At 38.1% G+C, this 15,027-nt stretch overlaps 1 protein-coding gene across 1 annotated transcript in view; it reads right to left on the bottom strand.

Annotated features, from left to right (window-relative positions):
• The window catches only part of LOC107668382 (fibronectin-like), a 30,570-nt gene that overhangs the window by 12,465 nt on the left and 3,078 nt on the right, over positions 1-15,027 (bottom strand). The window contains exons 7-25 of the mRNA XM_016460230.1: positions 14,496-14,693; positions 14,213-14,395; positions 13,338-13,514; positions 11,401-11,556; positions 11,184-11,312; positions 10,834-10,977; positions 8,144-8,265; positions 7,874-8,042; positions 7,501-7,686; positions 7,230-7,358; positions 6,773-6,862; positions 6,469-6,669; positions 5,105-5,383; positions 4,630-4,893; positions 4,424-4,518; positions 4,097-4,265; positions 3,872-3,958; positions 2,445-2,636; positions 1,699-1,971 (exon numbers count right to left, since the gene is read on the bottom strand). Of these exons, the coding sequence (XP_016315716.1) occupies positions 1,699-1,971; positions 2,445-2,636; positions 3,872-3,958; positions 4,097-4,265; positions 4,424-4,518; positions 4,630-4,893; positions 5,105-5,383; positions 6,469-6,669; positions 6,773-6,862; positions 7,230-7,358; positions 7,501-7,686; positions 7,874-8,042; positions 8,144-8,265; positions 10,834-10,977; positions 11,184-11,312; positions 11,401-11,556; positions 13,338-13,514; positions 14,213-14,395; positions 14,496-14,693 (3,243 nt within the window). The remainder of the gene's footprint in view (positions 1-1,698; positions 1,972-2,444; positions 2,637-3,871; positions 3,959-4,096; positions 4,266-4,423; positions 4,519-4,629; positions 4,894-5,104; positions 5,384-6,468; positions 6,670-6,772; positions 6,863-7,229; positions 7,359-7,500; positions 7,687-7,873; positions 8,043-8,143; positions 8,266-10,833; positions 10,978-11,183; positions 11,313-11,400; positions 11,557-13,337; positions 13,515-14,212; positions 14,396-14,495; positions 14,694-15,027) is intronic.

Consider the following 15,027-nt stretch of genomic DNA (forward strand, 5'->3'; position numbering starts at 1 on the left):
GAAAAGCGCTATATAAATGTAATGAATTATTATTATTATTATTTATAAAGTGAATAACTTTTTATTTCCAGTCAAAAGCTGCTTTTTTTTTGATGAAAGATTTCTGTGTAATATATTTCATTATATTATTACAGATGTTTTACCAGTGTCACAGTTTGGAGGGCTCTCAACAAGTTTTATTTTAGTATTATGTATATACTATTTTAATAACATATATATATATATTTATATATATATAATATTTTGAATTAGCTTTTATTTTTATATGTTCAGTTTTCATTTGACTTTAAGTTTTACAAGTTTCGATAATTTAGCTTTAATTTAGTTTTATTTCAGTTTTAGTTTTAGTAATTTTAGTACTTCAAATTCAACAAACACTTTATTCAGATAGTGAGATGTGAGCATACTGAACCTCTAGTTTTATGGCTTGCTTAAAGGCCACTGGTAGAGGAAAGAGTGAGAAAATGAGCACCATCTTTAGAGGTGTGACAGAGAATCTGTTTATGTGAAAGCAGACTTCACAGCAGACTTATGCCACTACACATCAGTTTTCTTCAGCAAAAAGAGAGTAAGGAAGAAAAAGCCATAGAAGGAGTGAGGGAAGAGTATGAAAAAGAACAATAAAGTTCTGAAACAAGACACAGCTGCTAGTCTTTCCTCAGTCGGCTTTCAGACAGGGATATGGCTGCTATATGTACTTAAGAAGCAAGAATGTTCTTAAACAAGAATGTTAAACAAGTATGAAGGAACAGATTTACTGCACATTCATCTAGGCCAACAGGTCATTACATTTTTCACAGGTTCAAGAGCTGAAAATGTAAAAACAATAAAAATAATAGTACTTTAAATTATTAATTACATTTAAGTGATGACCACCACTTTTTTTTACTTCGTTATTTTGACTTCCCATTAACATTCAACTCTAACCCATATTTTCCCATATTTTTTTATATACCCTGCCATTCAAGGTTTAGGGTCAGTAAGATTTTTTTTTTTAAAGAAATTAATATTTTTATTCACCAAGAATGCAATAAACTGATCAAAAGTGACAGTAAAGACATTTATAATATTACACAAGATTTCCATTTCAAAGAATCTTGATTGCCACAAAAATATTAAGCAGCACAACTTTTTCAACACTGATAATAAGAAATGTTTCCTGAGCAGCAAATCACATGTGACACTGAAGACTGGAGTAATGACTGGTGAAAATTCAGCTTTGCCATCATAGGAATACATTACATTTCAAAACAGATTAAAATAGAAAACCATTATTTTAAATTGTTGAGGACTTCTTAAGAGGAAAAAAAGGTTTGTAGACAAAGACAGTCTGTCCAGATTTACTGTTAACACTATTTTAAGGACAAATTCCCACTACTAACTAGTTGCTTATTAGCATGCATATTACTCGCATACTGGCTGTTTATTAGAACTTATAAAGCACATATTAATGACTTATTCTGCATCACCATATTTTAAATCTCTTAATCCACCCTATACATAAATTTAACAACTACCTTACTAACTATTAATATGCAGCAAATTGGCAGTTTATTGTGGAAAAACTCTTAATAGTAAACATGTGTTCCCTATTCTAAATTGTTACCGATTTACTTGTCTCTAATGTCTTGGAAACCTTGTTCAGCAATTTTGTCCCAACAAGTATAGTTAGACACACACACACACACAAACTCTTACCTGTTTGCTGGGTGATGGTGATGGGTTCACTCTCTCCGTTTTCTGTGACTGTGGTGACGGTTATGTCATAATCAATACCAGGCTCCAGACCGTGCACAGTATAAAAGCCTGTCGTGGGCTCCACAAATTCAACAAAGATTGGGACACTGTCCCCAGCAGCCAACACCGTAATGCGGTAGCCGGTAACGGCGGTGGAGTTAAGAGGACTCCAGCTGAGGCCGATAGTGGAGTCAGTGATGTTGATGAAGCTAAGGTCAGTTATTTTGGGCACATCTGGAGGAGAGAAGGTACCAGAGGCCCGACACAGACATAGACACAACACAGAAAGACAGAGATAAGTCATCTGACTGGAAAACAGATCCTTGGTTCATATTGTGAATACTGAACCATGGAGATGAGTATTAGGAATTTGTGATATAAGAATAGTATCACAAATTCATATATGCCATTTTTTCATAAACTGACCAAAAATGTGAAATGAAATTGAGCTCTTATGTTCTGTTTGCCGAAATCAACTGACTAGGATTAATGCTGACAACAGAAACATATGCCTTATTGAAAATTGCTCTGAAAGCAATGTGTATTCAGTAATCTCTCTGTTCTATGTATTTAATGTCTCAATAGACATTAAAAGCAAGTACTGCACTGATTACAATCCACATGCTTTCCCAGTTTATGCATAGTTACTGACAAAAAAATTATTGAGGTGAGGGGTGATTTGTGTTTCAAAAAGCTCTAATACCTACCCGGAGTCACAGTGGTGGAGACAGGAACACTCTCCATGTCATCCTTCACAGTAAACACGCTGATATTGTACTCCACTCCTGGACTCAGATTCTCTAGCGTGCATGAGTTCTGTCCTGCCTTCACAAACTCCTCTATAGAGTTCCCTTGTTGCCCTTTGGTGGGAGTGCAGGTCACTCTGTAACCCGTGATGTCTGTGGGAACAGAACAAGGGTTACCAAGGGAAGACCAAGCAGTACATTTGCGTAGTGAACAAATACGCTCATTTGAGAAAGGACAGAACATACTTCCATTACAAAGTGTTCCTGCATTTTTTTTTTTTTAGACCAAATGAATTTCCATGACTTTTCAGTGACCTTTCTAGTTGTTTGTATGCAATGACTGGAACATTGGGATTAATGTATTTGGAACATTATGAACTGGTTTGAGCGATTTTACTGAAAACAATCAACTCGAGAATGATTCACTCAGAAATCAATTTCTTGTTGATGAATTGAAAAACTAGAAATTAAGTGAAACTAGAAAATATTTACAGTGGGTACGGAAAGTATTCAGACCCCCTTAAATTTTTCACTCTTTGTTATATTGCAGCCATTTGCTAAAATCATTTAAGTTAATTTTTTTTCCTCATTAATGTACACACAGCACCCCATATTGACAGAAAAACACAGAATTGTTGACATTTGGGGTCTGAATACTTTCCGTACCCACTGTATATTCACTGTAGAAATGTCCATTACTTTTATTCATTTCAATTACTATTATATATAATAAATATATATTATATATTATTTATGATTATAATAAGGGTTAGGGTTAGGTTAGGTTAGGGTTAGGGTTATATACACACTACCGTTCAAAAGTTTGGGATCAGTAAGATTTATTTGTTTTGAAAATAAGTCTTTTGTTCTCACAAAAGCTGCATTTATTTCACAGTAAAAACATTAATATTGTGAAATATTATTACAATTTAAAATAACTGATTTCTATTTGAATATATTTTAATATGTAATTTATTCATGTGATAGCACAGCTGAATTCTCAGCATCATTGCTCCAGTCTTCAGTCTCACATGATCCTTCAGAAATCATTCTAATTTGCTGATTTTCTGCTCAAGAAACATTTCTCAATATTATCAATGCTGAAAACAATTGTGCTGCTTAATATATTTGTGGAAATTGTTAAACATATTTTAGGATTCTTTGATGAATACAAAGTTCAAAAGATCAGCATTTATTTAAAATATAATAATATTTAGTACATAGTAATATTATAAATGTCTTTACTGTCACTTTTGATCCATTTAATGTATTCATGCTAAATAAAATATAAATTTTCAGAAAAACAGAAGTGTATATTTGTGTTTGAAGTTTAACAAGCACATATAAAACAGAACTTGTTCTATTATGAGGAATATCTCGGTACTAACCTGGGATTTTAGCATCGTTCCATTGAACGGTCAGCTCTCCAGTGTTCGGGTTGGACTCCAGGTTCAGATCCGTGGGTGGAGACAGAGCTGTAGACAGAGAGACAGACAGTCATAAGACAGCTGCACAACTCCACCAACAGTGTGAGAAACTTCTCTCTGACACTCCCACATCTTCAATGAGCTCAGTATAATAAGGACAGAGAAATGCTGTTTCTTCACACTTACGAGTGACCACACGTCGAGTGATGGGGTTACCATGCTCAAGACCGTCGAAGACCGGCTGGACGCTGTAGTTGTACTCAACTCCAGGAGTTAGACCTGAGATGAGGACACTACCAGACTCTGAGATCATGTCCTTTGGAGCTTCTCCACCTTGGCTGGGCCTCACGGTCAACTGCAGAGCAGAATTAGAGATTAAACACTGTGAGTGATCATGACTGAAATGTGTGTAAACGTGAGAGAGAAGAATGTGTCTTTCACATGTGTCTCACACCGGCCATTAAACCAAAGAGTGATCGCCTACAGCTGTGCTCTGGTATGTTTCAACGGTACCTTGTATCCAATTTTAGGCACAGGGGTCCAGGAGACAATGATGGAGGTGTCTGTGACATCAGTGCTGAAGGAAGGAGCATTTCTCATGGGCTGAACTGAAAGACAGAAAATACAGGACTATTGCTTTAGCACTCTATATTTATATGATTTGCTTAGAACAAGCAAATATATTTGGAACTTTTTTTTTTTACACAAAAGTAACTCACATGTGGTGAAGGTGGCAAGGGATCCCTCACTAAGCACAGTGCCTCTTTCTGCATGCAGAGTGGCAGTGTATTCAGTATCAGGCTGCAAGTTGAGGAGTGTGTACTGAGACAGGCGGGCAGGAATACGCAGCTGTTTGGGGTTTGAGCCCTCGACAGTCAGGAAAAGTCTGTAACCTGTGATTTGAGACTTAGGAGCTGACCAGATGATTACAGCACTGTCTTTAGTAACGTTTGTGAAATGAATATCGGTGGGTGGGTCGGGCTCTGTTAAGAGAAAGAAGTACAGGGTTAGTATGCATCACACTGCCAAAAATAATAGAAACAGTTAGGCAAGATGTTTAGTATTGTGAAATTATCAATCTGATTATGTTATATTGTTATATGTTATGTATCATTTTTTGTAAATATATTATGCAAAGTTGATTTAGAAGCCTAGTTTTTGCAGTATAGAGATAATCTTTGGTCATTTTCTCACTTGTAGCTTGCTCTCCAACCAGCGGCTCACTCTCTTCTCCTGATTTGAGAGCAAAGATGAAGAACCGGTAGAGGGTTCCAGGCTGGAGGTGTGTGATCTCAGCATAAGCGTTCTGTGTCACTGGGAAGGGGAGTTCTCTCTCGACCAACCCATCTGGACCAACCTCGCCCACAGACACACGGTACCCTGACACCACTGTGGATGGTCCGGTCCAAGTGATTGTGATCTTAGAGTCAGACACTTCAAAGAACTGCAGATCGGTTGGAGAGGGGATTTCCTCTGTGAGTAGAAAACATTTTTTTTTTCTTTCAGACTACATGGATAAAGTTTCATGCTATCATAACACTTGCTCCTAAACAAAACCTTTTTCTACCTCTTGAGTCATAAAACCTGATTCTGACCTTTCTTTGAAGGGCTTAACTTTATTGTAGCCTCTCATTTAAACATGGCAATCCATGTGTTTACCATTCTGTAAAGCTTGCTCATCTGAGCAAACGAATTTAGACAACCTACAGACAGACCAGCCGGCCTGACAGGGAAAGAATAATAGGCTTTCCGGACTGTTTGTTTTAGAACCAGCCATAATGTTTCACCATCAAAACCTGATTGCATGTGAAGCTAAAATGTTGGTGGAACCTATTTTGTAGCATTTGCATCATCAAGATTACGCAGAAGAATACTATAAAAGTCAATGTGGGTATAAACACCAGGCAAATGTCAGTTTTGTAAAGTTGCAATGTTTGCTGATTTGCCAGATCAGTATGAAACAGTCAGCCCTTTGAGATTTTCTCCCAGCCAGTCCCCATAAAAATCAAGATCTGCAGACTTTCGGCATATTACCCTATAAGGGATTCACAGGCATTTGGACGCCGACTAGCTGACTCAACTCAAATGTGATCTTATCTTTGGGCTGCCAGACAAAACACCTAAATCTAGTCAAAAGAAAACAATAAAAGACATTTATGGCTTGATGACATCATGTTATGTTTCCACTGCACTAAAGAGATCAGACCATTTGTTAAACAGAAGTTATTATCTTCAGACGTATCCTGACACACATCTGAGGTCAAGTAACACATCTCTTTTCTAAAAATGAGGGTGAATCTCATAAAACCAGTCAAGAACAAATCTAGATTGTAATTTACTCCAAAAACCAAAATAAATATAAAGTTATGTTTAATAAAACAGAGGCCTATTTTAGGAACATTACAGTTTTTTGTGTTGTCACCTCATGATAATTAATCATATGTATTAATATTTAATTTTACATCAATTATTTCAAACGCTTTACACCAAAGAGCATTTTTTATCATTAGGTATTATATTATTCATTTCCCTTTTTCGAGATTGTATTAATTTCATACCTGCCAGTGGTTCTCCAGCAGTGGTGACCTGAACAAAAATAGGTTCACTCTCCAGATTCTCTTCCACTGAGTAGATGCTGATGTTATAGAGCAGACCAGGACGAAGGTTACCCAGGGTCAGTGATGTGGATGTGTTAGGCAGGTTCAGCTCAGTGCTACCAGAACTTCCCTCTTCAGATGGTGTGTAAACCACACGGTAACCTAAATAAACAAGACATACACTTGTTAGCATTTATTTTGTATACAAGTTGTGTATAGGTCACATAATGGTATGTTTTACCACAGGCAAAAAGCCTGTGTTTACCTGTGATGGGAGCTACGGGTTTAGACCAGCTGATGAGGATGGAGGTCTCCCCCACCTCCTTCACTTCATGATCAGAAGGAGCATCAGGAGCTGTAGAAGCACAAGCCAAAAACCATCACATTATCATCATGTGAAATATTGCAAGTGAGAGTATATGTCAGTGGCAATTAAACATCAACAAGAAACTGACTTTTTACAGCAGTGAAATTTCTCACATAAACACACTTTAGTTATAAGTAGGTAGACTCTATTTAATCTTTATGTATTATTTTATTTAGTTTTAATTAAGATGAATTTAAATATACAAGGCTACATCTTATCTAATGAATATTCAGAGCACCTAGAAATACATTAAGTCATATATGGTTCTTTCATGAGTTTTTGAAGAATTAGAAACAGGACAGGAGAAGCAGAGAGACCAAGAAAAAGCAAAAAAGACAGAGAGAAAAAGGTTCACCTGTGGTCTGGGAAGTAGTAAGGATCAGGTTAGGTTCTCCTTCTCCTGTCACTTCATACACATTTACAGTGTACTTCCTTCCTGGGAGAAGTTCACTAATGTTTACGGATGTGGCCGTATGAGGGAGGTCTGGAAACGGATAATCAAGTTAGCAGGTATAATAAATATAGACGCATTCAACTTCTACAAATCAATTGTGGACAAATGAGGTTTGCTAGCAGAGCTCAGCTGACTAAAACAAAATCACCACACTTGTGATGCACATACTGACCCAAGACCATGGGCTGTCCAGTCTGCCCTCCCTCCTCACTCAGCTCATATTCCACCCTGAATCCAGACACCGTGTCGGACGCAGACACCCAAGAGATGACGAAACTGCTGGACGTGATCTCAGTCACAGACTCAGAGGTGTCCACCATCGGAGGAGGCAAGGTGGTCTCTCCCTCAGAAGTTGCCACTAGGGAAGAGATGGAAAGTGGAAAATTAGCAGCCATAACTTCCAAACATTTGGATGCAATTAATCCCATTCACAAACTGATGAATTCAAGCATTAATTATGCTTGGAAATTGTGTGGTTTTATGCACAAATACATGCACGTGCACGTTTAGTGAATGAGACCCATTTGTACTGTTGGAAGACCTACATGATCCATGCACGGTGGAGAAATCAAAGCGAGTGGTTTCTCTACGTCCAAAACTCAGGATGCTGATGAGGTGACCTTCGTAGGTGACTCCAGGCTTTAGTCCAGCAATGGTGTAAGAGTTCAGATGGCCTGGAATAGTGACCTCCATCCATTGGGTATGGGTATTTTTCTGTTCAAAAACGAGTAGGTTGATCATTTTTATTAGATAAATAACCTCTCTGATACAATCTGAACTCAATTTGGGGACATGCAGCGTCACAAGAGACTCACCGGTCTCCACCTGAGTATGTACTGTGTGATGTGAGCAGAAGCCGGCACATTCCATTGGATGGGGTGGGAGTTGGGCTGGTTGCCAGATTCTGATATAATCACCTGGACTGGACGATGACCACCTGATAGAGATATATAAAAGATATTCAATATTTAAATCATATTTACAGCCAAGAGCACCTGTACTTGCAAAATATAATATTTAAAAATCTGACAATATCATATTACACTCTAAAAAATGCTGGGTTAAATATAACCCAGCGCTGGGTTAAAAAGGGACAAACCCAGCTATTGGGTTGTTTTGACCCAGCGGTTGGGATATTTTGAACCCAACCGCTGGGTCAAAACAACCCAATAGCTGGGTTTGTCCCTTTTTAACCCAGCATTTTTTAGAGTGTAGTAAGCTCATCATGCTAATACTGTAAAATAGAGTATTTGAAAAGTGTTTCCACAACTGGCATTTTGAGAACAAACGAAGATCTTTTCTGGTCTAAAAATACATTATGGTTGTCAGAGGTGTTCTAGGAAAGAGAAAAACAATGTTTGTAGCGTTACTGTGTTCTGTTCCTTTTGGGAAACGCAGAAATGGGAAACGTAGCACTAGCCTGTGAGATTCTTACCACAGACATGAGGACCACCACAGTCTCAGACTTATAAATCTTTAAATTCAGCAGACAAACAGTTTTAACGATCACAACAGTTTAAAACCCCCAGCAACTTTTCTGAACTGGTAAATATCTATTATTTGCCCAACAAATTTCCCAACACTGTATTTAAAACATATTATTCTTCAAGTGTCTTGCAGTCTCATATCCCCAAATTGCTTCTGATTTCAATCTGGCCCTCATTTTTCCCCATTACAGCCATGAGGGTAGTCTGTACAAAGCACTTAAAGTTCACTTAGTCTGCATTATGTTCCGCCAGCCTGCACCAGCTTCAACCCCACTGTACCCAGCCTTCTCACAGCTGGCCGCCATTACTGAGAGATATCGCTCTGGGGTTGCTTCCACCCACTGAGCAAAGGGATCACTTCTGACCCCAACAAGCTCTTACAAAAAGGGAAAACTTTATTAATGCAGATCCTCGTCGGATCTCGTTGTGGAGATTTGTGGTTCTGTATAAATACAAGTAATTCACAAATTTGTTTTGGGCTAAAAAGAATTGGATTAAAAACAACAACACACTGTAGTTGTCATTAGGGATGGGCGATATGACCAAAATTGTATGGAATTTTATATCACAGTAGCAGTATAAAATATTTTTTTAATATTTTTATTTTTAGTTTATATCAGATTGTATAACTAATGTTCAAAATAGTATAGTCAGAAAGATTGTTCAATGATCCAAAGAGACCGTAAATATACTTACAATGTTACAAAAAAGTTCTATTTCAAATAAACGCTCTTCTTTTAAACTTTTTATTCATCAAAGAATCCAGAAAAATGCTTTATGGTTTCCACAAAAATAATAACCAGCAAAACATTGATACTAATAAGAAATGATTCTTCAGCACAAAATCAGATATTAGAATGATTTCTAAAGGATCATGTGACACTGAAGACTGGAGTAATGGCTGCTTAAAAATCAGCTTTGCCATCACAGGAATAAATTACATTTTAAAATATATTCAAATAGAAAATAGTTATTTAAATTGTAATATTGTAAAAATAATTTTTAAATAAATGCAGCCTATAAAAGATCACGTAATTTTCCAACATTCTAGTGATTTAAATTCTTCAAAAAAATGTAAGTGTCTCACAGGAAAAACAAACCAACAAATAACACCGTACAGAAACAACTTTACATAATGTCACAATAGGAATTAAAACAATAACATATTATAAATAGAACTTGATGAGCCAATATTTCAAGTCATTAATAAATAAACACCAGGCTTAGCATGGCGCAACACATCAAAATTAAATCACTCCTATTATAATCAACAAAGCAGTCTACATTGGAAAACTATGCTATAGTTTTCCATTTAATCTTGGATTTTTTTAAGTAGTAGAATCTCCACCAATTGACATATCTACCATCATACTGTCCAGCCCTACTTGTCAGTTTTCCTCTACAAAAGTTTGGAGGCTTGAGGCAACCATTAACAGTGGAAACTGCATAATTACTAAATGACTTTACAGATGCTGTCCAAGCAGAAAAAGTAACAAGTTTGGTTGAATTTCAAACATATTCCTATCACAGGACGAAAGAAACTCAAAGACAAACAAACAGTGCCAAAAGGGCTGTAGGGGGTGATTGAGACAGCTGTGTTGATTGGGTGTGCTTTTCTCCATCCACAGAACTTCAAAAGAACAGACGGCAAACACAAGGCATGGGCCCACCCAAATCAAGGTGTGGATGAGTGCATCTTAAAACCAACATCCTTGATTTCAAACGCTCCTAGAGGACGAGCATTTGTTGAAAGTTGTAAAAGAAAAGATCACAAGGAAGAGCGAACCCTAATCGCCACTCCAACAAAACACCTGGGAGAAACGGCAAACGGCACTATTGCTCTCAGTAAATATCTGGAAGCCTTTGACTTCCAAACCTCTCCCCACCCATGCCCACAAGACTACTTATAGCAGTACACAGCGTGACCCACATACTCTGTGTGTGTGTGTGTGTGTGTGTGTGTGTGTGTGTGCACGAGAGAGGGAACATGTGCCCCATAAAAGATGTTGTTTACTCACTAGAGAAAGACTGCTGAGGCTCGCAGCTCAACTCTCCGATGCCATTTCCATAGCAGTAACATCTGTAGTGGATTCCCTGAATGGGTTTGTCCCAGGACTCTCCAATCTGATAGAACACTCTAGTCTCTGGCTCCTGGCACTGATCTGGAAATGGAAATCGGAGTAACACGGTCATTATCCAATCATTAGTTCGGTCATTTATAGGGAACAAGGCTAAAACTGCTGATCCTAAGGCTCCAATTTGGAGGAAAAGACACTCTAATTGTTTCAAGAAATGTTCAATTTAGCAAATGAAGGCAAATGTCTCATTTCACTTCTAATTGATGAAATCCTAGAAGTGGCTGGCTCACCGATAGCATCACACTTCCAGCGTCCACGGCCTTGACCGAAACAGGTGCAGTTCATCATGTAGCCTTCGTCATGCTGTTTAGTAAAAGTCTGATTTACTTCGTAGGTCAAATTATCCACAATGCACTGGTCTGAAGATGAAAAGACATATATGTACATTTACACAAGGATGCATAACTTCATCCATTACAAATGGGAGAGAGAAATGACAACTCTCACCTTTGAGTTGCGAGTAGGCGATGCAGCTCCATTCTCCACGGCCACTGCCCACACATGTACAGCGCATCATGTGACCCAGAACATCATGGCGTCTGTCCCATTGATCTCCCACACGATACATCACACCCTCACCAGTGGTACACACCTCCTCATGAGCTGATGAAAACCGTTCATCATTAACACTTACATCAGTAAACAGCAGACATATATTTAATCATTCACTTGTAGCTCCTGCGATGTTGACATTGCTCACAAACTTCTAAATTATCCTGAACTGTCCTGAAAAAGATAACCAAACTTCAAGGTTGTTCAGCCAATGAGATGAGCATAGATCTGTTTTGGGGGCACTTGAGAACTTCCAAATTGCAACCCTCTAAATCCTTCAAAGAACAAGAATAAGCATGGTACAGCAGGAGCAACAATGGATCAATGGGAACTTAGCAACTATATACAGTATATATTAATATAGTGCCTTATACAATACAGATTGTTTCAAAGTAGCTTCACAGTAATAAACAAGAAAATAACAGTATTAATGATGCAAAGTTCTTGAATTATGAAACAAATACAATTTCAACTGTGAAGCAGATCTTGAAAGGCAATTGTGTCTATTCAGTTCAATTTAGCTCAATGTTGATTCAGTTGAGTTCAGTGACAGTGTCAACATTGCAAAGTTCATTAAATCAATTTAACTAAAAAGCGGCTCAGAAGAAGTTTCATTATTTAAGTCAATCAGTTCAGTGTTGATTCAGTTGAGTTCAATAATAGTGAAAGTTCATAAAATTAGGAAACAAACTTAATTCAGCAAAAAGTAGCTCTACAACATCAGAGTAAAAAATTTGTTTGAGGGCGAAAAACCCAATCCAGTTAACGGAATTGTTTTTAATGGCCTAAAGAGATCAGTATAATTAATCAGTTAAGTAATTTGGGGGTCAATTAGGGTCAAACAGCTACAACTCAATCCTAATGACCATAGATCCAAAAAGCTCAAGGCAGTTCCTCATAATCAGCCTGGGATATCTCTGATTGGTGTATCTGGTAAATAAAAGGGGATGAGAGCGAGGAAATCTCTACAAGGTTTAGAGTGGAGGAGGTTACACAGCCGACCCTGGAGACCAGCCAGATGTATATGCTCCACTGCCAACCAGACACTGGTCCAAAGCCAACCTCCCCTCTGTCTGCAGTCCCGCACAGCCGAGGGGCCACGGCTATCACAGAAATGTGTGCTTAAACAATAGCTGAAGCTTCGAACATTCGTTTTTAACATTCAGTACAGTAAGTAAAACCTACAAATCAAGATATTACTTGTACTGAAAACCAAAACTGTTGATGCTTGATAATTGTTCCTGTGTCGAGACCAGTATCTCTGCCCCCTACAAAACAAACACTATGGGGCAACACAAAGAGCAGCTCTGGTTTCAATCTATGTCAGGTCACTGAATCTCACCACTATCAATAAACTCCCTAGGATTTGCTTGGCTCTAACTGGCACCCTGGTGATAGAGAAACCCATCAAAGCTCAGTCAGAAGGAGGTGTTTATGTAAATATGGCTGAATATGTGCTGAGTGAACTTTTTTTTCACATAGTTAACATCCCCATCTTAACTATTATCAGATCACCTCCCATACAGAGCACAAGGTGATTGAAAAAGCTGTGAGACGCATGTAATGACACTTATCTATTCAGTCTGTTTGCTAATATGCCCAAAGTAAGGAAAAGAATGGGGCCTGGAATGCGATGTTTAAGAGAAGTTTAAGATAAAATGATGTGCTCAAGGCACGTTATTAAGATCCAGGACCGTTAGAGGGCTAAAGTGCTTTCATTACATTAGAATTCTCCATCTTCCTATGCTCCAAGCTCCTGTCAAGTCCTAACATGTTACCCTCTCTTTCTCTCTGGCTCCAACATTTATTGCTAGTGTAAAGCTGGCACTTACCTGCCATGGGACAGAAGCCAAACCGCTGCTCTCGGTCATTGTTATAAGTTGTGCCGCACCATTTCATGCCATCTCTCCTGCCGTCAGCGGTGCAGTCGGTGTAGTTACGGCCATTGTAAAGGTATGGGAAGTGACAGAGTGCACCATTGGAATTTCCCCCTCTGGTTGTGACCATAACTAAAAATGAAGATATTTACCAGTGAAAAACAGTAGCAGTTTCAAGGAAAAGTTTCAACTTCCAATAAATTTATGACAGGAACAGTCACCAAAGGGTTTGGAGTTAAGTGCCTTGCTCAAGAGTATAACTGTGATGAGAGTATAACTCTTTCAGGGCTCAAACCAACAATATTTCAATAACCAGCCTTGAGCTTTAACCACTAAAGCGCAATACAAGACTGTACATTTAAAAAAACTGATACAAAAATGTAGATATCTGAAGAGTTTTATGCTATACATGGATTTATAAGAAAATCATGCTATATATCTATTTTGAATCAGATATTTTAGAATAATACTACTAAGTGACCAAAAGTGACAGCAAAAGCATTTATAATGTTGCAAAAATGTGGATTATAAATGCTGTTGTTTTAAACTTTCTTTTCAACAAAGAATCCTGAAAATTATTAAAATATTAAACTGTTTTCAACATTGAAAATGATAAGAAATGTTTCTTGAAAACAAAATCAGCATATTATAATGCTTTTTGAAGGATCGTGAGACTTGAATTCAGTTTTGCCATAACAGGATTTTTTTATTTAACTGCTTTTACTGTATTTTTTATCAAATAAAAACAGCTTTGGTGAGCATAAGAGACCTCAGAAACATTAAAAAGTTTTACTGACCACAAGCTTTTTCAGGAATGTATATAAACTTACCATTATTGCTGGTACAGAAGGAGTACTTGTAGTCTTTCTCAAAGTCGGATGAGGTGCTGCACCAGAGCTGCCCATCACTGCGTCCCTCAGACGTGCAGGAGTAGAACGTTTTCCCCATGAACACAAAAGGAAACACACACGGCTGGCCACCTGAGCTCCCACCATACACCTGGAACTGGCTCTCTGCACACACACGTGACACATACAAGCACAGCATTCAATTTAAATGAACACAGATCATTTTATCAACAATGACATAAACGTGATAAATCAAGACACTAACCTGGCTCTTCACAGCTGACACCGTTCCCCAAGCAGGTACACAACATCTGTTTGCTGCCCTGGGTCTTGATCCAGCGCATGCCCAGGGTGTAGGAAACACCTGCGTCTGTCAGACAGGATCCCTCAGTGGGGTGTTCAGGCACCGCCTGTGGCTGGTACACTGCAGGCTGGACATTGGTGACCACAAGAGACCCAGTACCTAGTGCACAAAATAACACATGAGGATACATGTTTTGCCTTAACCAGGCTGCCAGGGCCCACTAGGGGGCCTCTACAAACATCCAGGCGCACCCCAAATTGGTCGGCGCTTGACAGATGTGGTCACTATGAACGGTTACATGAAAATTGGCTATGTGATAATTATCCAAAAATACAGCAAGGGCTTGGAAATACATGAGAGTAAGCAAATAATGACAGAATTTTTTATCTTTAGGTCAGTGATACTTTTGTATTATTTCCATCATGACAACTCTCTGAACATTTTAGCATGGTGATGGATATGACAATGTTAATGTATTTGGTCTTGGCGGAAC

This window comes from Sinocyclocheilus anshuiensis, unplaced genomic scaffold (genome assembly GCF_001515605.1).
Source record: "Sinocyclocheilus anshuiensis isolate Anshui unplaced genomic scaffold, SAMN03320099.WGS_v1.1 scaffold1237, whole genome shotgun sequence".
In the NCBI taxonomy this organism is placed as follows: Eukaryota; Metazoa; Chordata; class Actinopteri; order Cypriniformes; family Cyprinidae; genus Sinocyclocheilus; species Sinocyclocheilus anshuiensis.